At 37.2% G+C, this 22,291-nt stretch overlaps 1 protein-coding gene across 9 annotated transcripts in view; it reads right to left on the bottom strand.

Annotated features, from left to right (window-relative positions):
• The window catches only part of ERC2 (ELKS/RAB6-interacting/CAST family member 2), a 405,797-nt gene that overhangs the window by 301,114 nt on the left and 82,392 nt on the right, over nt 1-22,291 (bottom strand). For all 9 annotated transcript variants that reach the window (XM_030956690.1, XM_030956689.1, XM_030956685.1 and 6 more), the window contains 2 exons: nt 17,349-17,504; nt 12,322-12,489 (listed from right to left, as the gene is read on the bottom strand). In XM_030956690.1, coding sequence (XP_030812550.1) covers nt 12,322-12,489; nt 17,349-17,504 — 324 coding nt within the window. The remainder of the gene's footprint in view (nt 1-12,321; nt 12,490-17,348; nt 17,505-22,291) is intronic.

The following is a 22,291-nucleotide window of genomic DNA, read 5'->3' on the forward strand; positions in this document are numbered from 1 at the left end:
TAAATAGTGCAGCTGCAACTGATAAAACCAATCAAGCTAATTTAAGTCAATCTTGTCCAGGAGGTTCTCATCACTTGTGTAAAAATGCTCTCACACTCACTCAAAGACTTTACCACAGCAAGTATCTCCCCCACACTCAAATTTTGATACCTTAAAATCCCCTCTGCATCTTATGCAACAAAGAAAAGAAAATATAATTCTTATGGAATATGTATAGTTTTACACTACAAATCAAACTTCTATGTTTCATTTGAATACGAACTTAGATTGTTAGAACCACTTGAGCACAAATATGACCCATCCCACTGCAGCACCACTGTACCTTTAGTGCACATGAAGGCACTGGGTCAAAGGCAAAGTAAACTTGCGGCACTGAGAATGCACAACTGTTACCCTCTAATACATAATCTGGATCACATTAGTGAGATCATATGTTTTGAATTTAGTTTTTGATTTATCAATATGGCACATCACAGCTGCCATCCTGAGTTCTCTCTCAGCTGCTGCATTTGACATTTTAAATGATGATAGTTTATATTTTTAAATTTTGCACTATTGCCACTACATCTTAAACCCATGAAACTATAACAACCATGCAAGAACTCTTTCTGAGATGGGCAAAATCCAACATTACAGATCTGAAATCTGTGTTTGATTCTTACCCATTTGGCCAATCCCCATGTGCATGTAACTGTAGACACTTTTCAGCCAGCTCAAAAATAATGAAATAAATAAAGAGAGGAGTATGCCATGTCCTTATTCCTGCTCCCTTGGAGATGATTATGGGGTTCTGGCAGTATCTGGAGATGGAAGGGCATGAGAAGGCAGGGCCAGACTCTTCTCAAGGGAGCACTAGGCAGGGATGAGACAAGTGGAACATGGAAATTCCATCTTGACATAGGGAAAACATATTTTTTGTTTGGTTTTTGTTTTTTTTTTTTTTACCACAAGCTTGGTTCAACTACTGAAGCAGATGTCTAAATAGGTTATGGAAAATCCATCCCTGAGGTATCCAAAACTTGGCTGGATGCCATCCTGAGCAACCTGCAGTAACTAAAACCTACTTAGATCAGAAGCTTGGGCTGGACAACCTGTAAGCAGGCCTGACATCATCCTGTGAAGCACCCAGAGCCCAGTCCTCCCTGAGGATTTCCCCATGGGCACACAGCAAAGGATTGAGTATGAAATGGCACACATAAGAGAGAGTTAGAAGGTCCCAGAACTCCAGCTATCCTGTAATTTTGTTCATAAGGTAAGTGGTGAGAACTTATTGTGAACCTGAGCTTTTACCATCCTTTACACAATGAAGTTGAAGATGATCCCTCAAGGCTTCTACTTGCCTAAAAACCATTAGAACTACTACAGAAAGGATTATTGAAAAAGAGAGTTTGCCAGTAACTGCAAAAGATGAATACTATAATAAAAAATGCTTAATTATCCAATGAACATAAACACAGGGAAACAGATTTCAAAACAAACTATCAGCAACCCATCAAAAATACAGCTTTTCTTGGGGAGAATTTACCCAGAAATTCATAAATCCACACCAGTTATTACAAATCACCTTCTTGTCTGTCATGTATCTGGAAATGGCTTCCAGGATTATTCCTTCTTTACTATGACCTTTCCATGGATCAATATAATCAATGCAGTTCCCTGCATCCTCCTTCTTGCCTTTTGTAAGACATTGGCTTTCTCCCAGTTCTCAGAAACCTCTCCCAGTTCCCACGACTTTCCAAGGATAACTGACACAATGCCACCAGCCCTTGTAGGTGCATTCCAGCAGGGCCAAGGCACTTGTGTGTGTCTGGGTTCTTCAAATATCCCCTGAGCTGATCCTCCTCCATCAAGGATTACTTTACCTGGCACAGGACTTCTGTAGTGGTTTCAGAGACCTGGGGTTGCTGAAGGTTGGTCTTTCCAGTAGTGATCAAGGTGAAAAAACTCAGTACCTGGGCTGTCTCCATCTCCTTTAGGATCAGATTTCCCCTCCCATTCATCAGTGACCCCATATCTTCCTTAGTCTTCTGCTATTGCTGTGCCTGTAGAAATCTTTCTTGTCCTTTGTATCTCTTGTTACATTCAAGTCCAGATGGGCTTTGTCTTTCTTAACCCTAAACCTGATTCTCAGAGAGGGTCTCCCTGTTCCTCCCAAACACTTGTGCCTGCTCCCACCCACTGTGTCACTCATTTTCATTTAGCTTCATAATTACAGAAGGAGAAATGCTGATTTTGATTATACAAAATTGATCATTTATAAAAATGCATGGTAGCAAAATACTCTCCTCTATTTTTAACAATTCCTGAAAGCATTCTTTATCCAGGAAAAGCATACATCATTTAAGCTTATCCTCTCACTAGGTATGTGACAGCACGCTTCAAACTTTATGACAGAAGGTGACACAAAGTAGAGTGGAGCCTGCTGCCAGACTGCTGGCACACAGAATCCCCCTGGAAGAGAAAAAGGTAACAGAGGCCACTGGCACCTCAGTGCAGAGTGGCCTTGACTTGTGTTTGGCTCAGAAGCCAGCTCAGCTGCAGGGCTGAGCACAGCCATGAGCCACCAATGCACACGGGTCTACGTCAGGTCTGGCAAAGATTTCCTGCCTGATTTAAAATGAGTTTATTTGGTCCAATGGCACTTCTCCTAGGAATGGAGGGCAGGTTGACCACACGTGTGCCTGTCTTTATTTGTAGCCTGACACTCGGCTGGATAAACTTCATTATGTTTTTGGTTATGCTTAAGAAAAGTACTGTCAATTGTTTCCAGTCTGTTGCAAACATAAACCTCCAAGCTGTATTAAATATGTACTATTGTATTTACCACAATGTTATGAAATCATGCATAAAATCCTAAAATGGGATAAAATAAAGGGAACGTGTCTTCCCCTCCTCCCCTTCCCCCCAACTTCTGGCAACATTTCAAAATAAACAAGGAACCAAACCAATGCTTCTATTGAGAGGTCAACCAGCATCTGAGTCAAGGGAAGATAAAACTGGCCTAAAACAAAAATAAACATATTATTTACTCAGAGGAAACCAATTTTCTCTTACATCACATATGCAGAAAGATTAAATGGCTCCAAAATGCAATATCTTAGTAATTACCTGCGCTTATTAAGCAAGAAAATGGAATTCTTTTGCCTGAAAGAGTAAATCAAAATTTAAACTTGACTAAAAAATTAAATCAATAGTAAAAGAAAAGATTACTTTATTGTAACTCAAATAATGTGGAACTGACTACGTATTGAGGAGAATTAAGATTTCCATCTTTTATTCCCACACATTCTGATCTCAGAAACCTTATTGCTCCTGACATAGATACTCAAAGACAGAAAAGAATGTGGAACCATGACACAAAAATCCATGTTCTGTTTGAAATTCAGTGTAGCAGGGAGTCCTTTAACAACTGTGCACTATGTTATGTTTTAGAGTTCCAAAACATGTAAAAGATCAGTGAAGTGCACTCTGGAGCTCAAATATACCTGAGCACAACTTTGTCTACAGTTTCCTGCTTTGCCCAGTAAGGACTCTGCTTATTTGTACATGATTTTGCTATTTATCTAAATGTAAAGGTGAAAGATGAGCCTCCAGTATGAATCTTTCCAGCAGTAATCCATCTTCCATGCAAGCCCCGACCAAAGAATTACTTCTGTTACACTGGATATGGCACACAGGCATCATGAACACTTGTAGAAAATAAAGAAAAAAGAATCTTAGCAATTCCTATTGCTGTTGGTAGTAATTGCTACTAACAATTCTCTTATTTTATTATTTCTCCTAAGTTTTAAGGCAAAATTTGTGTCCTCCATGCAGAGTATTTCAATGACAATGTTCCTCCAAATTTACAACTGAAAAACACTAAATATTTTGGAATAGAAAGTGACTTTCTCTGGCCTTGCTACAAAAATGCTTTAATTTCAACCACAAAGAGTACCTATATTTTGAAAACAGAAAAATATTATTTATGCAAAAGATTAGGAATCCATAGAAATAGGCAGATATAATAGATACTGATTTTAATTTCAATTAGGGATTATAGGAAAACTCTCTATTTATAAATACTATAATCTTTTCCAGAATCCAAATTAGTGTTGTTCCAACAACATTCAGAACAATAAGTGATACAGCATAAAAGTAATTAACTAATGGAAAGTATTTTAAGTATTTTCTTGGAACTTCAACAGTTTAAACAGTTTAAAGGGGAAAACAAATATGCAGTGAATGTGAGCCCGAACTGTTTTTATTTACACACTCCTCAGTCTTTCCCATCCTCTACTGATCTTGTGCCTGATCTCACAGCACAGGGCAGCTGGAAGAAAGCAGTCTTTAATAGATAAGAAACAGCTGTTATGCTTGTTTGACCTGAGGAAGAATTTGAAAAACAAAAGTAAAAGGACATGAGAATGAAAAGAGTCCTCATAAAGCAATACTTGCAGAATTGCTCCAGCCTATTTCCAGCCAGCCCTGCTAACAGCATCTGACATGCACCTTGCTTGTATCAAACTTACCTCCACTGAAAGGCAGAAGAAAAAGGGGAGCAAAGGCAACAGTGCTTCACTAGCCCTTTATGAATGTCTACAAAATCAACCTTTTTTAAAGGAAAATTATTACTCAATGAGGGGGGGACCAACACCACACATTAAAAAAATGTCAGAATTAAGATTTGCCTCTACAAATACAGTCAGATTGCTTATGTTAAAACAGGCAGCCAGATGAATACTACAATAACACAAATCAAAGCATCCTTATCCATTTTATTCCATCTTCTGATCTACTTCTCAATCCAACTTGACACAAGTACCAACATTTTCAAAACTCTAAATACTTAACCTGTAAACCCCAGATTTTATCTTGTTAGGTCTTAGTTTTACCATACTTGGACATATTTCTGACACAAATTGTAGCAGAACTCTACTGATTCAGACAATGTTTAAGCAGCTCTATACATGGGCACAGATGTTCCTGTCCCAGTGCTCTTATGTAACAGCATCTTCTACAGCTCCCCTCCACAATTTCATGCTCTTTTTTCACTTATTTCTGACTGATTTAGTAGAATGCCTCTTTTTCTTCTTTAGATTTATTCTTAATGCTTGTCAAAAATGTCCTCTTGTTTCCTTGCAAATACTTTTACCTTCAACAATGACAAATCTTTCAAAAATTTTCACAGACTGCATTACTTGATTTTAAGTGTGGAAAGTACTGGAAAAATGTAAAATATTATGAAATTATATCATGTTATCACTTGGGACATGAAGTGTAGAAGTTCTGTTTTCCTGAGCTGATCTTATATGAACACTTCTCTAAATATTAGCAGGTTACTTCTGAAACCACTAATCTTACAGAAGCTTAAATCCTTTCACTTTCATTGTCCACTGTGATACCAAGAACTAGAAAATTCTTTCCTTCTAAAAGTTAAACAAGGGGAAAAGGAAGAAAGCAAACAACTCACATCACATAGCCAGAAAGGAAAATATTATTCAAAATCCTACCAAGAAAATAATCAAAAAGCCATATGAGGTCTACTGTCAGTATAAGCATCTCTAAAGATTTCTGGATGACCACAGCTGCAGAAGTTTTTTCATTCCAAATGGACCATAATCCTATTTTAAATTCAGCTTCTGTTGTAAGCATGTTTTTTTTTTTTTTCCTCAGCAGAAACAGAAGAAGGCTGAGAATCCATCTTTGCACCTTCTACACTTTGAGTGTTTGGGTTAAGACCAATTGTGAGTTAAGGACTGTTACCAGTGTTAGGAAGAGGACATTCTGAAAAATGAAATCACAAATTTAAGAAGTCTAAGTGGCTCTAGCCTTTTCTCTCCAGTCGTCTCTTAAGCAGAAAACCCAAAAATTATGCAAAACTACTTCAATAATTTCTCCATGCACTTCATCACTATAGCAATAAGTGCAAATCATTAACTGTTTCAGACTGGTTAGTATTACATCTACTGGTTATTCTGCTAATTACAACATTTCTGTGTTCCCCTTGGGTCTGCATCTACCTGGTGAAATTTCAATGCTGTTTTGAAGTGTATTTTTCTTTGCATTTCTTGTATATGGTGGCACTACACCAGGATCACAACTAGGCCCCTTTAGATCAATCACAATTTAAGCAATAGTTAGGGTACACAAAGAATCATTTTTGAAGCAATCCTACCCAAGTTCCTCTTCAAACATGTCCAGTTAAAGCAAAGCATTTAAATTAGTAGCTAAGAGTACTAATATTTTTCTAATTATTTCCATCCACTAGTGACTTATCAGAGTAAATTTTGCTCGGTTATAAAAGCCCATTAAAGCTGTCTAACTGAATATTGTTTTCAGTGGCAACAAGGTAATTTTCTATAAAACTAGGAACTGGGGTGGTGGGCAGGAGGGAACTACACTTTAATTTTCTCTTTAATTCAATAAAATAGATGAAAATGAGAAGTGTTTTGACAGTAAGATAAATCTAACATTCATCAAACTATTTGTGCCAAATGAGTTGCATGAATTCTTTACACACCAAATACACAGTCCATTCTTTCTACTTTCCCATTTTCTCTTTACCTTTGTTTTCCTGCCTCTGGACACTACTTTCTACAGGCCCAGCAAATGGAACTCTACACTTTCAGCCACCTTGCTCAGAAACAGAAAATTCTGTTTCAATTTCTTTGAAATTAAAATGATGGTGTCCCCGTAACAAAGAATATTCAAAATAATAATGAAGAATGGATTCAGTCAAGGGGGATGGGGTTGTGTCTATAAGATGTATCAGGTATTTGAGAGAGCTTCATTTATGGTACCATAAAGCCACTGGAAAATGAGTCTTAGGAGGTCACAAGCGCAACGTCCAGCTCAAAGCACCGAGATCTGGAAATCAGACCAGGCTGTTTGATGCGCCTCTGAACAGTCTTGAAATCAGAATCCAACCGGCAGATAGACACCAAAAGAAAAAACAAAAATGAAAAGCCTCCCAGATTGCTTCACAGTTTACTTCTGTTTAGATACAGCATTTTGCTAACCTATGTGTTCTTTCAGCTTGACTCTGAATTTACTGCTCTGCCACCACATTCCTCTCTGAACAGTCATAGGGTTTACAAAACGTGGCTGCTGCACAGAAACTGAAATGTCTGGCACATTCCACCTGAGACAAAGCTGCACTTCAAATGTGGAACCTTTTTTCAAGAGAGAAGTGGACAGCTGCAGAGTGACAGCAAAGGGTAGCCTGGTGTCCAGAACAGTGCTTTGTGCCACAGGTGATCCTCCCTTCGCACGCACAGCACATCCACCAGAACAATGCCCTGGCAGCAGAGCAAAGAGACCACACTGAAAGATCTGGCCCAGCCTGATTTGAAACAAGAAAAATCACAAAACAATAGAAAAACACAATTTGAAAGTAAAACTCTAACTGAGAAAAACAAAAATGTGAGAGTGAAATAACCGTAGTTATACCATTATTGTTGTAAAATTAAAAGCAGATTTACATTTCAAGAAATATCAAATATCAACATTGTAATAGAAAGAAAAATAAAGCTTTTTTAGTCTTGTTCCAAGTATTTTGTGCTGTCTGCTTTTATTTGCTCTTTATGCAAACTAAGAACTGCCAAGAAGTCAATCATTTCACAACCCTTCTTTATAAACAGATTTGTTTAAACAAAAAAAGCAGATTGCAATAAATAACTACTATAATCACCCTTCTTCTCAATTTTTGTTAGGTTTTCTATATTAATATGTGTATGCTGAACACATCAGTTATTCAGTTACAGTACAGACTTTACCTATTTTTCTAATCCATTTCCTCCATTGACAGGACTATGCTCACAATTCACAAAACTTCTTTGTAGACATTTACTTATTTCACAGTTCATTAACCTTCAAACAGCACACCTGCCAGTTTGCAGGTGTGTTATCTAAAGCAATGATACACTAAGTGCTAAAGCATGTTTGTGTCAGAAATGCTTATGAAATGAATGTTTTTCTCCACTGAGCTACCCAGCTGAGTTGAATTTATTTGCATCAATTTATAATAAGTTTTTTTCCTGATGGTAAGTGCAGTAGTTAAGCATCAGTCACTGCAAATACACACAAAAAAGAATCAAACTGCCTACCACTTCTTTAAGTATACAAATGGCCATGCTTAATATTTTTAAATAATTGAAAAGGATTATTCACTCTTTAACTTCTTTCCTTCTGCAGTAAAACTACAAGGCTTCATTTAAAAATTAACATCTTTTAACAGCTTTTTCACACAGCAGGGAAAACCTCATCAAGTGTCGTATTTTTCCTTTTAACAGTTCTCTGTGGAGCACAGCGACATTTTCAGTTTTCTGTGGCTGGACTAGCCTTACATTGGCTCATTTTCATCTGACCTCAGGGTTTTCACATCATTAATAAAGAGATAATCAAAACAAAGGGTATATACATTAGGGTAGGAAAATTTTGCATAGTTTGGCACTATTATCATAGATGACCTTAAAAATGGAACAAAATGAAATGCATGTAGCAGAGGTGGTGAACCTTCTAAGGACTGCTTCCAAACATTTTGCCTACTGGCAGCAAACCATTTTCAGACCTCCCAACTCTGGCCACCGTGATAGTTACTGCCGTATGGGGTTTATTTCTCTTTGTTTCAGCTGTCAAAAAAAACTTCAAGTGATAGCTTTTTAAGTCAACTAAACACATCGAAATCAAAATAAAACACTGACATCACTGGGACAACAGAAACACCGCTCAAAAAGAACATTGTGTTTACATTCTAGGCTTGTTTACCAATGGTTTTAACTTCTTTCACATTATGTCACAAAGTGCCATTGCACCTGAAACCTGATCAAAAACTAATCAAAAAAATTCAAGTGCCCTCTTATTTCTGATGATCTGGTATAACACATGCCAACCAACTAAATCTGCTAGTCATGCCTCAATAGTAGTCAGTATTCTTCAGGATGAAGATCATCATAATTCTGCTTACACTTCATTTCTTACTGTTGAAACCAACTGTGCAAGCTAGAGCTCAAACTTAAACTACACTTTTAAAGCTGTAATATTTTTCTGAGCTAAATTTCTAAGTTATCATTAAAATTTTAAACATGAAATTATACCCCCAAAAAATCCATTCTACTGAATAACAAACACTGGTAGAATTTGCCAAAAAATAGAGTGAAACCAATTAACTTCTAGGAATACATGAACTACAAAAAAACTGTTACAACAACATGTTACTTCTAAGCTTCATGCCCTACACTACACCTGGCTTGTAAGAACCAGGTGGGTAGGTGGAGGGGTGGCTATCAAGTGGAATCAGGACACTCCAGCAGAACCAGCACTGCATCCCAGGGGTTAATACTGCATCCAGTCCTGTTCCATGGCTTCATTCATGATCTGGGCAATGGGGTAGGGCGCAGCCTTAGCAAGTGTCCTGGTGGAAAAAACGTGGAAAGGGCAACTGATACACCAGAGGGTCGTGCTGCTGTTCAGAGGGATCTTGACAAGCTGGAGAAATGTGCTGACATGAACCTCAAGGAGTTCAGGGAAAGGAAAAGTCCTGAACTAGGAGACAAACAATGCCAAGCACCCACACATGCTGGAGTTCACTCAGCCGGAAATCAGCTTTGCAGAAAAGGACCTCGGGGTCCTGGTGGCCATGATGGTGAACACCAGCAACGTGGCCCTGCAGGGACACACTAACAGCACCCTGGGCTCATTAGGGGTTTAGGGAGCTGATCCTTCTCCCTCTATCAGTCACTGCTCAGGCCACACCTGAGAGATCATGTCCAGCTCTGGGCATACTGAAGACAGCCCAGTGAAAGGCCATAAAGAAACTAAAGGATTAATTAAGGGCTTTATTAAAGCATTGGAGCATCTCTCAAATCACAAAAGTCTGAGAGAGCTGAGCTGTTTAGCCTAGAAAAGTGAATGGGGCATCTTATCACTGTGTATAAATATCTGAAGGAAGGCTGTAAAGACAGAGCCAGACTCTTCAGTGGGAGGACAAGATGCAATGGGCACAAACTGAAACCCAGAGGTTTCCCTATGAACATTGGAAACACGCACACTGACCCATGTGGCCCAAAGAGGTTCTAGAGTCTCATGCCTTGAGATATTTAGGATACATCTGGGTATGGTCCTGGACAGCTGGCTCTAGGTGGCCCTGCTCAAGCAGGGGGTTTGGACCAGATTAGCTCCAGAGCTCCATTCCCTTCAACCATGACATGATTCTGTGACTCACATCCCATTGCATCATACACAGCTGCTTCAACAAAACGTTAAGATAACCTGCAGAGTACCATTAAGCTAAATAATAATAAAAGGCTTCTTATGAAATAACTGAAAGCCTGTGGAGGGTTTCTTTTATTACAGGATTTACTATGCTAATTTAATTACAACAAGGTGATTACAAAGTAATCCTATTTAGGCAGGAAGTTCACACTGCAACTCTGAACACCTTACTCAGCACTGGATTAGAACTGCCTTTTGGTGGTTACTTTCACCTCCAGAAAGAAGCACTTCAAGGCAAGTTATGAATATGTTTAAGGACACAAGATCATACAAAAACTATTCTACAAATAGTGTAGACACGTAGAAATAAAGGTGTGTGGCTTAATGCAGGCCAAATTGTTATTAGCTTTCCTCATCTGGGAATGACCAACAACAATAGTTTGTACAGTACAAAATTTCTTCCCTAATGACTTCCACCTGCTGGAAGGCTGCCAGTTGCCCTGCATCTCCTGCAGCTGCTTTCCCATCTGCTGCTGGAAGCAATTGCCCTCCCTTTAGATAAGACCTGAGGCCTGGAGATGGATGATACAGCTGCTCTAAGCAACAAAAAATCTCCTCCCAGTTCCCAGAGACCCAAACCTGCTGTGTCTAGAAGAACTGGACTGCTACCACGGCACAGCCTAGGCCTGATCATGTAAAAGGTTCAAGCTCAACAGCCTTGTGCAGAAACTGAGAAGAGGAATTAGATTCCTGTCAGAAGCCAATTGTTTCTCCACCAGGATTGCAGAAGCCCAGCAGCCCCTCATCCAGAACACTGTCATTCAGTTTTTGTACCACTGCCCATCAGCCAGCCAGGTTGTAACACACTGAATGCAACAGCCAGCCAGGTTGTAACACACTGAATGCAAAGCAGTGTGGTAAGGGATAAGGAATTCCAATCAGTGGAGAACCAATGGAATTCATCACCATCCTCAGAAGTATGACAGGTCACACAAGCCTTGCAAAACAGATTTGCACAGCCCAGGATTTAAAACACTCAGCCTTTCCTACTCAAATGCTAGATTGACATCATTGGAATTTCTGGAGCCTTTATCCTTGTTCTGTTACGATTACTTTGTATTATACACACATGATGGTTGGCCCATAAAACACAAGCTGGAAATGCCAAATTTCATCTGCAAAAAGGGATAATAAAAATCTCAGAAATATTTACTTCCTGTTTCCACAAGAAGGATGAGTTTAAGCTATTTCTTTTCCTAGAGTTTTGCTAGCTAAACATTTGAAACATTCTATAAGATTCCTGTATACCTTAAATAATAGACTTCTCTGAATAGAAACTATTTGCTCTGTATGGCTAAATTCCACAGGTATTTGTTTCCTGAAAGAAACACACACATTAAAAATAAAATTGTGACATATTAATAGCAATCAATCTAATCAGTATTGTGTGCTCCAAGCCTATGAAGTTTTTTAAAACACCAGGAAAATAGTTAATGCACATGTTAAACACTGGATTTACATATTCCCTTAAATTTGACAACCACCTCAAATGGGTATTCCATTTTTTATCCATATTTTTATCATCTGATTTTGTCGATAAATAATTAATACATTAGTCTGTTTTAAATTACTCATAATTTAAAATAAATGTTGACTGCACTTGAAAAAAAATAACCAGAGATGAATAATATGCACCTTTCAATAGGTTCCCTTAAAAATACATTAATAGCTTCATCCTTCAGAACAGAAATACACAGAAGTAAGGGAGCATCAATCAGAACAACCAGAACAGAAACTCAGTCACCTAACAGATGAGGAATCAGGTCATCATATCACAGCAATCAAGTCATTAAGGTCCACCTCCCCCCACTGAAGCCAATGAGAATTAGACATAAACATCTTCTTAAAAGGCAATCATAAGCACTTAAAGAAAGTTGTAGAATGAGAGCTAGTGTACTACCAAAATTATATATACACCAAATACATCAGCATTAAAATTGTTTTAGATTATTCGTTATTCTTTTACAACTTTCCTGCCACACAGACTTGAATCAAACACATCAAAACCTTGATACTGGCCATGAACTCAATATTTCTATTGCATTTCATGAATAGGAAATACAATACCTCTGTCTGAAGTATGGCAGCTCTCTGTTCTTTGGCAGTAAGGGACTCTTTAAGCACTTCAATGTGTTGCTTGCAATCTGAATTCTGATTGCTAAGGGTTTCAAGCTTAGTTTGTAAGGCAAGAAGTTCTGATTCTTTCTTTGAGAGTTCTTGTTTCAGTTGATCAATCTGCAGTGGGGGGAAAAAATTAGGTCATTAATTTTGTCTCCAATTCATAGCTCCACGGGATATCTGAAAGGTGTGAATGACCATGATATGACAAATCAGACACCTGTGAATTCTGGAAGAGAATTAAGGTTCAGACTTTTTACACTCACACCTTCAATTGTGTTTCTTGCAATTTAATGCACTCTGTCTAAGAATGAATGCCCTGTTGCTGCAGAAGTTAAAAGGAAAATCTTAAAGATGATTTAGTCTATAAATTCACCACGGACCTCACTTAAGTTCAAAGGCATGTATCCCATGTGAGGCAAGTCTGGCAGGACAGCAAAAATGCACAAGAAAAAAAGTGTTCATAAAAGCATAAATTCAGTCCTTCCAACAGCATGATTCCCATGACTTATCATTGGCCAGAATGAATCAGGAATTTTTTAGGAGTCTGATAAAGAAAAACCAGCATCTTAGGAGAGGAAAACAGAAAAGTGGACTTTTAACCTTACTCCTCTTCATGCAAATTTGTCGCTGCCCACCATCCCCACCTCCTATTTTTCTCCCTGGCAGTTCACATGGAATTCTCAGGTAGTAGAAAAGCCAAGCCAAGAAGACTAACTTAAGTCTGGGGAAAACATTATACAAAATTCCACACTATGAAAGGGCTCCGAGATTATAAAAGCTTATCCCAGAGGAAACAGCAGAAACACAATACTAAGACAGGGCTTCTGAATTTAAGTGAATTTAAGGTTCATCAGTAAATGTCATGGAATTATGATTACTCTCCTCTTTCCACAATGATAAATAGGAAGAATAGCCAAATAACACAAAATTGTGGTGGATTTAGAATATATTAATCAGAGCAAAGCACTGGACTATATACAGAATGATGTGTATAGGTGAAAGGATGGTGAATTAGGTGGCATATAACTACTCCTAAATTCCTGTGGTATAACACTGGTCACCAGCTGAATCCAGATGCATCACCTCATGAGGATTATTTGAAATAAAATGCCCCAGTGCATCTGCATAACTCAGAGAAACCACTTATTTTATATGAAGAGCTCTTTTTCACATCCCAACAGACACTTGGGATGCAAGAAATCTAGAAGTGGTAGATGGAAGATGATTCAAAAATCCCCAGGGAAAAAAAAGAATATCCACAGATCCCCAAGTTGATCCTACCCAACCACGTTCCAAAGATCCACATACTAAAAAATTTCATAAATTCAGTATTCTATGGTACTGGAAATATTTGCTGCTGATCAAAATGCTTCTATTTTGTTATACATTGCAAGTGCATACTTAAAAATTAAATTTAAAAGCAGTGATTCTTCCAACTACAGTCTGTATGCATGCCTTAATATACTTATTCCTTATTTCTTTTTATAAATCTTTTCATAATATGTTTACATCATTGCTTAAGCTGCTCAGATAGTCACCCATAAGCTACTGTATAGAATCAAGAATCTACCCTGGCACTAAAAATAAATCACCTTGAAGTCTGAAAATATCAAAATGAAAAAAGAAGCATACAAAAACCAGACATGAGGAAAGAATGCAATTAAAAGCTGCTAGAGAAAGCTTTCTCTGGAAAGCAAACCACCTTCCTCCATCCCTTGCCAGAGCATGTAAGCAAGTATGGCAACCAAGAGAAAATGGATAGAAAATGAACAATGGGAAAATCTGTCTGCAAGATACAAAGACAAAACGTGGATCTGCAGCCAATCTGAATTACATCACAGACTTTATATGAGATGCATGTGAACATCACAGATGCTTAATCTCTTCTAGAAACTCTTCCCCTTCTCTCCATGACACAACCCACACCCTGAGAAATAAAAAATTTTAAAAGGCTTTGCTTTCATTGCAGGTGTGTTCTTTGCGTTTTAGAAACAGAATCTGTTTAGTGTAAAGTTCTGGCTACAAGATCTACAAATTGTCAGGAGTTTAAAAATGTGTTACACCTCTCAAAAAAAAACATTAAGAGTTAAAACACAAACCAAATGCACAAAGATTGTTGAATAAATATGCTGATGTCCTTTTAAAATAAATTATCATGGTGGAAATGTACTAAGAGCTCCATTTTAAAAATTGCCACAAAAATAAAGAGTCATAACAAAAACCTATAAAACTTATATTAAGAAATTTCAGGCATGGGTATATTCACTTTTTTAAAGTTCTGCAGTATCTCAGCATGTAAAAAAACTAATCAAAGAGGACATGAAATAGATTGTTGCCTCTAGCAGATATGCAAACATTTTTGCTGTATCTGATGTGATGTGGAAGACCAACTGTCATGATTCAATGAAATCTCATGATCTCATATAATACAACAAAACATTTTTATACTGCATAAGGACTAAAAAGAAGATAACTTACAAGTCTGAACGTAAGTACTGTAGCACCAAAAACCTCCAAGTTTGTCCTCTGACCCTGACCTTCCCACTATCTCACATATTTCATATGTGTAATTTGCCTGTCACCACTTTTTCAACATTGCCCAATATGATCTTGCTTCACCTCCTTTCCTGAAACCCTAATTCCTTTTCCTTCCCTCTCAATTTACGATTCTGTCACCTCCTGTAATTTCAGTTCTTTAGAATCCATTAATTTTCCATTTCCAGAAAACCATAATGGGTGTTCTTCTGTTATTTTTTTCACACCAAATTCTTATGTGACATTATGTAGAGTAACCAGAAAACAAAGAGGAAAAAAATCCAAGCTTTTCTTCTGAATTTTTCACATTAAAATCAATGGGTTAAATCTTTAAATAAATAATTCCATTAAATGAAACTATGCTGATTAACACATCATAGGATTTGGTCTGATGACAACTGCTTTTTGAAGTGAAGGATTTAAGAAAAGGAAATGGAGCACCATGCAAATCATGTGCCTGCATACAGTAGATCCTACAAGTCTATCACTGGATTCTACAGGTTATGATGGTAAAGGTCTGGTTTTAAACTGATTGTTAAATTTCCAGGCCTACCCACACAAAAATAAAACTCTGTAGTTCTTTCCCTGTTTTGCTTTTTTTTCCCTAGAGGATCTCCTAGAACTTGCATGCTTCCTTCATCTAGTATAGAAAGCTCTTACATGCAGACTTTAACCACAGAGCACCGTATTACTGCTTTGTCAATACTTAAAACTCATCTTACTGGCAATTTGTTGAAATTGCACTAATCCACTAGATTTTCATACCCAGTGGATAGCATAAGAGTTCTAATACTCAAAGGACTACTTAAATGCCAAGTACAAACTCACACATGAAAAAAAAAGAAAAAAAAAGCATCTGTGTTCATTTAAATATGTGGCTGACAGCCAAAGGATGAACCCTAGTAAGGGAAGAAAGTCTTCCAGAGCAGATATTAATACTAAAAGCACATATCATCCTATATGTTTTATTTATATTCTCAATTAAGATATTTGAATGTGCAGTTCTCTTGGTCATATGAACTTTAAGACCCATTTTAACAACTTCTATATTATGTGAGCAATGACAAGTTTTCTGCCTTCAAAAACTGAGCAAGGAGAGGCCTTATCAAGTGGGCAAGAAAAATATGAGCAAGTTTTCTTCCTCATTTTTACAACTTTTATTTAACTGCAAGTCAGAATTAAAGCCTATATGTTTGGAAGGAGTGAATACTACGAAAAATAGTTAAGAAAATAAACACTTCCAAACATTCTCTGCCACTCATGTAAATAAATGTTCAATATTTGCCTTCATCTAACACCTTCCCATTTATTTAAATCAAGAACAGATTGAAAACAAGTTATACTTCAAGAATAAATTAAAACTATTAATAGCTTCAAGCACCTCAGAAGAGTTTTGTACTGTTCTTTGCCATCAATCCTGTTTATCAGAATTTATCAAGGATCTCAGGTTCAACAGATCAGGTACAGCAAGATCTGTTTGCTGACAGCTCCACAAATACTTTTCCACCTTGAAATGTTCTCAGATGAGTGATAAAAATAACATCTTCTGCAGTAAATCTTAATTTTAAGTGGAAGAAAAAGACTAGTGAAAGAAAACAGACAAAGTTTTATCAGAACGTGGCATTTATCAAAGATCAGAAGGCTGTGACAAAACAATGCATATTTAATACTCTTCTCATTCATCTGCTTTCTGTGCTACAGAAATATACTGAAGCTTTTCCTCACAAAAACATCAGGAGAGTGTTAAGGTTCTAGGCTTTGTACCTTATTTTTATAACAGGTTTGCTGACATGCATTGGGAGTTTTGCTATAAGTCACTAAAAATGAATTGCTTTGAAATTAATAACATTTAGGTTAGCAAAATAATTTTCCTGATGACAATGCTACTTTAGGAGCTTTAGTTATTTTTCAGTAGCTTAAGAGCTACTTTTGTCCAACAGAATAGATATGTTCTTTGATCATTATTTTTTCTTAATAAATCTGGATTAATTCCACATGGGCACTAACACTTTCATTTCTTCTGTAGCAAAACCCCCCAAACAATGAACAAGCAATAACATTTTGTGAGTTTGAAACCAGGAAATGTGCCACATCACTTCATATTTACTACCTGCCTGTGGTCAGCTCCTAATAGTCTATGTACAGTAATTTGAAATTAAAGGAACAAAGTCACTGAATTGCTAGTCTTGAAAATATAAGCAGAGTACAATTTGGTGTCACCTATGAAACAAAAATCCTTACTTCAAAATGACATCAAAAGCTAAAATCAAATAGTTTTCATTTATCCAAAATGTTTCACTCCTTCACATCTACAGATCATTATACAGTAGAGATTTACCAAAAGGAGACACGCAGCTTCTTGCATTGGAAATGGTCACATTAAAACTTTTCTTTCCATTATTTAAACAGTCTTAATCTCTTTCATAAATAGATCCTACCTTATTTTTCATGAACTTTGAGTGACTCTTGTAAACTTCTATTTGTTTGATTTCTTCTTCTCGGTCCTCTGTATTCAGAACTCCATTTGTCTTTAACATCTGTATTTCATCTTCAAGATCTCTTATATTGCGCTCAAGTGAAGCTATTTTTGTATCCTAAGTTACAAAAAAAGAAAGTATTGAAAATTGTATGAGACATATATTAAAGAGTAAAAAGAAGCATATCTGTACTTGAGTGAGTACCAAATAATGAGACAGCAAAAAGAGATGGTACAAATAGAGAATCCACATAAACCAGAAATAATTCTATCAGTTTTAGCTTAAAGAAATGCAGAATTCAGACCAGATCTTTTTCACCATAGTTGCACAGTCTGTAGAGAATACATTCTGGTCAAAATTCCAATTAATTCCTACACAGAGATGAAGGGAGAATAGCAGATGCCCTATTTTTCCACCTTGTTATCATTGTAACCTTGTTAGTAATCATTAGTTTAAACCTTGTTATCATTAGCAACCACCTAGGCCTGGCTATTCTTCCAAGCCCTCAAACACCAAGCTGAGCCCGGAGACACCAGCCCGTGTCTCACGAAGGCAGCGCCATTGTGTGGCTCAGCCTGAGGCTCAGGGTCCCAGTCTCTCTGGAGTTCTGCCTGCTCTCAAGAGGGAGAAAGGTTGTGTCCTCAGATATTTTTCCTTGACTAATCCAGCCACATCACTAAGAGGGGATTTAGCACTTTTTATTGTGAGTCCCAAGATAAACAAAACCATAACCACGAAAAATTTCTACATCCCAGCCAACAGCTGCCATGTGTGCCAGCATCACACTGGAAAACAGTGATAATTTTTTGTTATTTCCAGTCATTTGGGAATTGGATAAGTCTCTTTTGTGAGAGTTAGAAAGATTACAAAAGTGATTACACAAACTTGTCACAAATTTCTGTTTGAAAGAACATTGCAGAATTACTCATTAGGAAATCTGTTCAACAACACAAAGGATCCACCGCACACAAAATATTAGAGGCTGGATGAAGTTCTTGTACATTGAGATCAATATTAAATAAAAAATAAAATTAAATTAATTTTTTTTTAAACCCACACTAAAACCAACTTGATTCACTAAGACCAGGCTATTAAGTTAGAAAGCTAATTTGGGAAAAAATACAAATGGAATTGATCCTTTAACAGGGACATGCTAAGCTTGAATCAATGCAACTTTGTTTCTGTTGCTTTCGTTAGATTGCCTAAAAACAAGCAAAAACCCCAATTCCTGTAATGACTTCTTTCATAACAAAGCTAGGCACATGTAGCACTTTAAGATACAGAGGAGTCTGGATGAAGCTCCAAAAAGCATCTGAATTTCTGGTACTGAAGTGAAAAAGAATCTCAGATAATTTTTGAAGACCATTTATAAATCCATATAGAATGACAGCTAAGGACTAAGCAATGTCATTCAGATAGCCCACTGTCATTCCTCTAACATTTTTGCTTTTATCTTTATAGTCAACAATAAATCTCAAACTGAGAGAAGTTTTTTTATTTTTTTATTCCAACAAAAATTAATTTTAAAATTAATTTCAATTTTAAAACAGGAAATGTTGATATAGAATGAAAAAATGGAATTAATTCTCATTGAATTCTCATTGAATATTATAATTTAAAGAAATTGCACAAAAAGCAAAATACTGCAGGAAAATATACAGAAGTATTTAAAAGCTCTCCAGACTTAAACACAACACAAAAATAATTGTAGATCTCACAGATACTATAAACAAATTCAGCCTGCTCCATTAGACTTCATTTCAGAAATATTTTCATCCTATTTTTGAAGATAAAAGCAAAACCTAAGCTTCACTACACTTTGAAATGATTTTGCAATGAAATATATTAATACTTACATGACCTGCTGTGACATGACATCTGGGAATAGTCTTCATCAAATCTGCCCAGCTAAGTCTATAAGAGTCTGCTTTTTTGTACTGCCTTTGTATTTTACGTGTTTGCAAATATAATATGGCAGAAACAATTTTAGCACAGCATACTACACTCTTTAGAAGGTTTATACATCACAGAATAACATTTAAGCTTTATGAGAAATATCTAAAATCACTTGTGGAAGCATTTTCTGTACTTCTGCTTCATCATAAAATTGAAATCCCTGAAGAAAAGTTTATTTTTAATCAATCTTCGCATACTATGAGTAGAGATGCATAAAAGCTATTTTCCTATGTCTTGAAAAACTGTCACTTAATTCTACATTAGCTTTTTTATTGAAACAGAAGCCAGAAATTTCACAAGTTTTGTCAAACTCAGAGGTACTGTTCCCTACTGCATGCTGGCTTGCCCAGGAAACTTTCGAAGCTGGACAACTGCTGGAAAGTGAAAAACCTCATAGGTCAAAGATAAAATAGAGAGCCCAGAGCCCCCAGTGGTACTGCCACAAGGGAGCTGAGATGGCATAAAGGATGCACAGAAAGTTAGGTAGCTTTCTATTTGCCAAAAGTTCTGACACATTCCCATAAAAACTCCTGATTCAGCTGAATCAGCATTTTCCCACAGAAAATTTCAAGTGGAAAACTTTCAACCAGTCTTGTTGGGGCACAGGGTCCAGCAAGCTTTCAGGAACTGAATGGGAACAGATGCAATATTTCCTTCAAACCTCTAAGATTTATCCCCATTAGCAACATGCTAAAAAACTACACTGGTCTGTCTTGAATCACAACAAAGATTCCTTTGCAATATTAAGGAAGCAGCTTAGTATTAAATGGTACTAATAACATCTTCTGAGTTCTAAAACAATACAGCATTTGTTAAGATTTTTTTCAATCAGGCCCTCTAAATCTGTTAAAAGACATAAGATTATGTAGCAGGATTTGTGACAGAGATCAGGGCACCCACCCTAATCTACCCCCTCCTTCCAGCAGTAACCAATACCTCTTCCTTATCTCCTTTATTAGAATAGTGTTGCAGATATTCTGTGAGAGGTTAGGTCTGTTCAGGTTTCTGCTGGCTGGACCTAGCAGAAACCCACCTCTTTTGGAATGTGAAAAAATTAGTATGTGTCCCGATGCTGAAGAAAACAATATTGCACAACAGAGAAAGTCTAACAAGCGAGTTTCCACAACGATGTTTCAAGAATGATATCAGTGCTTACAAGACTCCCATAGAACACTTCCTGAAAACTGAGGGGCAGGAAAAGGGAAAACATTTGTAAATAACCACAGAATCACAGAATATTCTGAGTTGGAAGGGACCCACAAGGATCATCAAGTCCAACCCTAATACAGCATTCCAGGCTGTCTTCTTCTGAAAGGAAAAGTAATGAAATGCTACTGCTCATCATTTCAGATACATGATAAATTTAAACTACGTCTGCAAAATTTTGCTTGTAGGGCATTCAACAAGCAATCAGAAGGAAATATTTGAAACTTCACATTTAATAAAGCTTGAATTTAAACACACTTATGTGCATGGACTGCCAACAGACCATACACAATTACCCTTACTGTACAAATTTGAAACTTGTCAATTTAATGCAGAGAATATTCAGGTTTATCTTTGAAGATAAGGGAAGCGACAGTTCATGCAAACTTAACAATAGAATATGTTGCACTGCAAACACACACACACTTCTCTAGAACCAAACCCATACCTGAAATATCACAGCTGGATCAATACATAAAGATGGCTCTTTCTGCAAGTAAGGTACACCACAAATATTTTCATTTACTTTACAGCTTACATTTATAAAGACTTTAGTTGCTAGACTCCACATATTTTTCAATATCCTATCCTTAAGGTGGGTTCTAGGCCATATTTGTAGGCAATTTCTGATTTTCTCTCTCAAGTACTATCACAGTTTTAGTGATGATAGAATTAGACCTTAGCAACATGGAATGGCTGGGTTGGAAGCAGCATTTAAAGGTCATCTAATCCAACCCCCTGCCATGGGCAGGGACACCTTCCACTATCCCAGTCTGCTCCAAGCCCCATCCAACCTGGTCAGGAACACCTTCAGGGAAGGGACATCCACAGCTTCTCTGGGCAACCTCAGCCAGGGCCTCACCACATTCATCATAAAATTCTGTTTCTTCATATGCCCAGCCTAAATTTATCCTATTTCAAGGTTAAGGCATAGGATGTGACTTTTCCATCTTTTTTTGTTTGCTTTTTTTTTTATTTTGCATGAATATACAAGAGATAAACACAGGTGAACAAGACAGCAGTTATGCAGAAAATGCAACTGCTGTAAGAATAAGCAACTACTTGCAAAGCTTCAGAGAGAAATGAAGAAGATGACAGGACAGGATACGTAGTGCAGAAGATGTCTAAGACAAATAAACACAAGAGAGGATAGGTAGGAGAAATGGGTATCCTTCATTGGATGAAAGGGAATACAGACTGGGAAAAGGGACAGCAAGAATTCAGCAGTGGCAAGGGACAGAAGAAAACCACAGAGAGAGTAGAAGGATTTATAAAGGAGGGAAAGTTGTAACCTGGCAGAGCCTGGGGGAGCCATGGAAGGCACTCAGACAAAAAAAAGTGGCGAGGGGCTGGAAGGGGCTGGGTGTGGTGAAGAGAAATGCAAACTGCTTGGAGTCTCAGCATGGGGGAGTGGATGGCCTGAAACTGCCACATTACAGCTAATCCTCTCCCTCCTTCTACCCTCAACATTGTAGGGAAACAATTCCTTCAATGCTTGATCATTCAAAACAAATGTTCCACATTTTTTCAAAACAAATGCTGTCGGGATTAAGACAATTTAAATTTACTTGAAAACATTCCAAATCTGGAACTTGTAATAAAAACTGCTGTTCAATCATGTGGATTTCAACATCTTACATTTGTCCCTTTTTAATATTAGGCCTATTTTAGACAGGGGCAACCCCAAAGGGGCGTGTGTTCATAGGGACAGAAAGAACTGTGTGCCTCAGAGGCAAAGAGCA

The sequence above is a fragment of the Camarhynchus parvulus genome, chromosome 12 (genome assembly GCF_901933205.1).
Source record: "Camarhynchus parvulus chromosome 12, STF_HiC, whole genome shotgun sequence".
Lineage (NCBI taxonomy): Eukaryota > Metazoa > Chordata > Aves > Passeriformes > Thraupidae > Camarhynchus > Camarhynchus parvulus.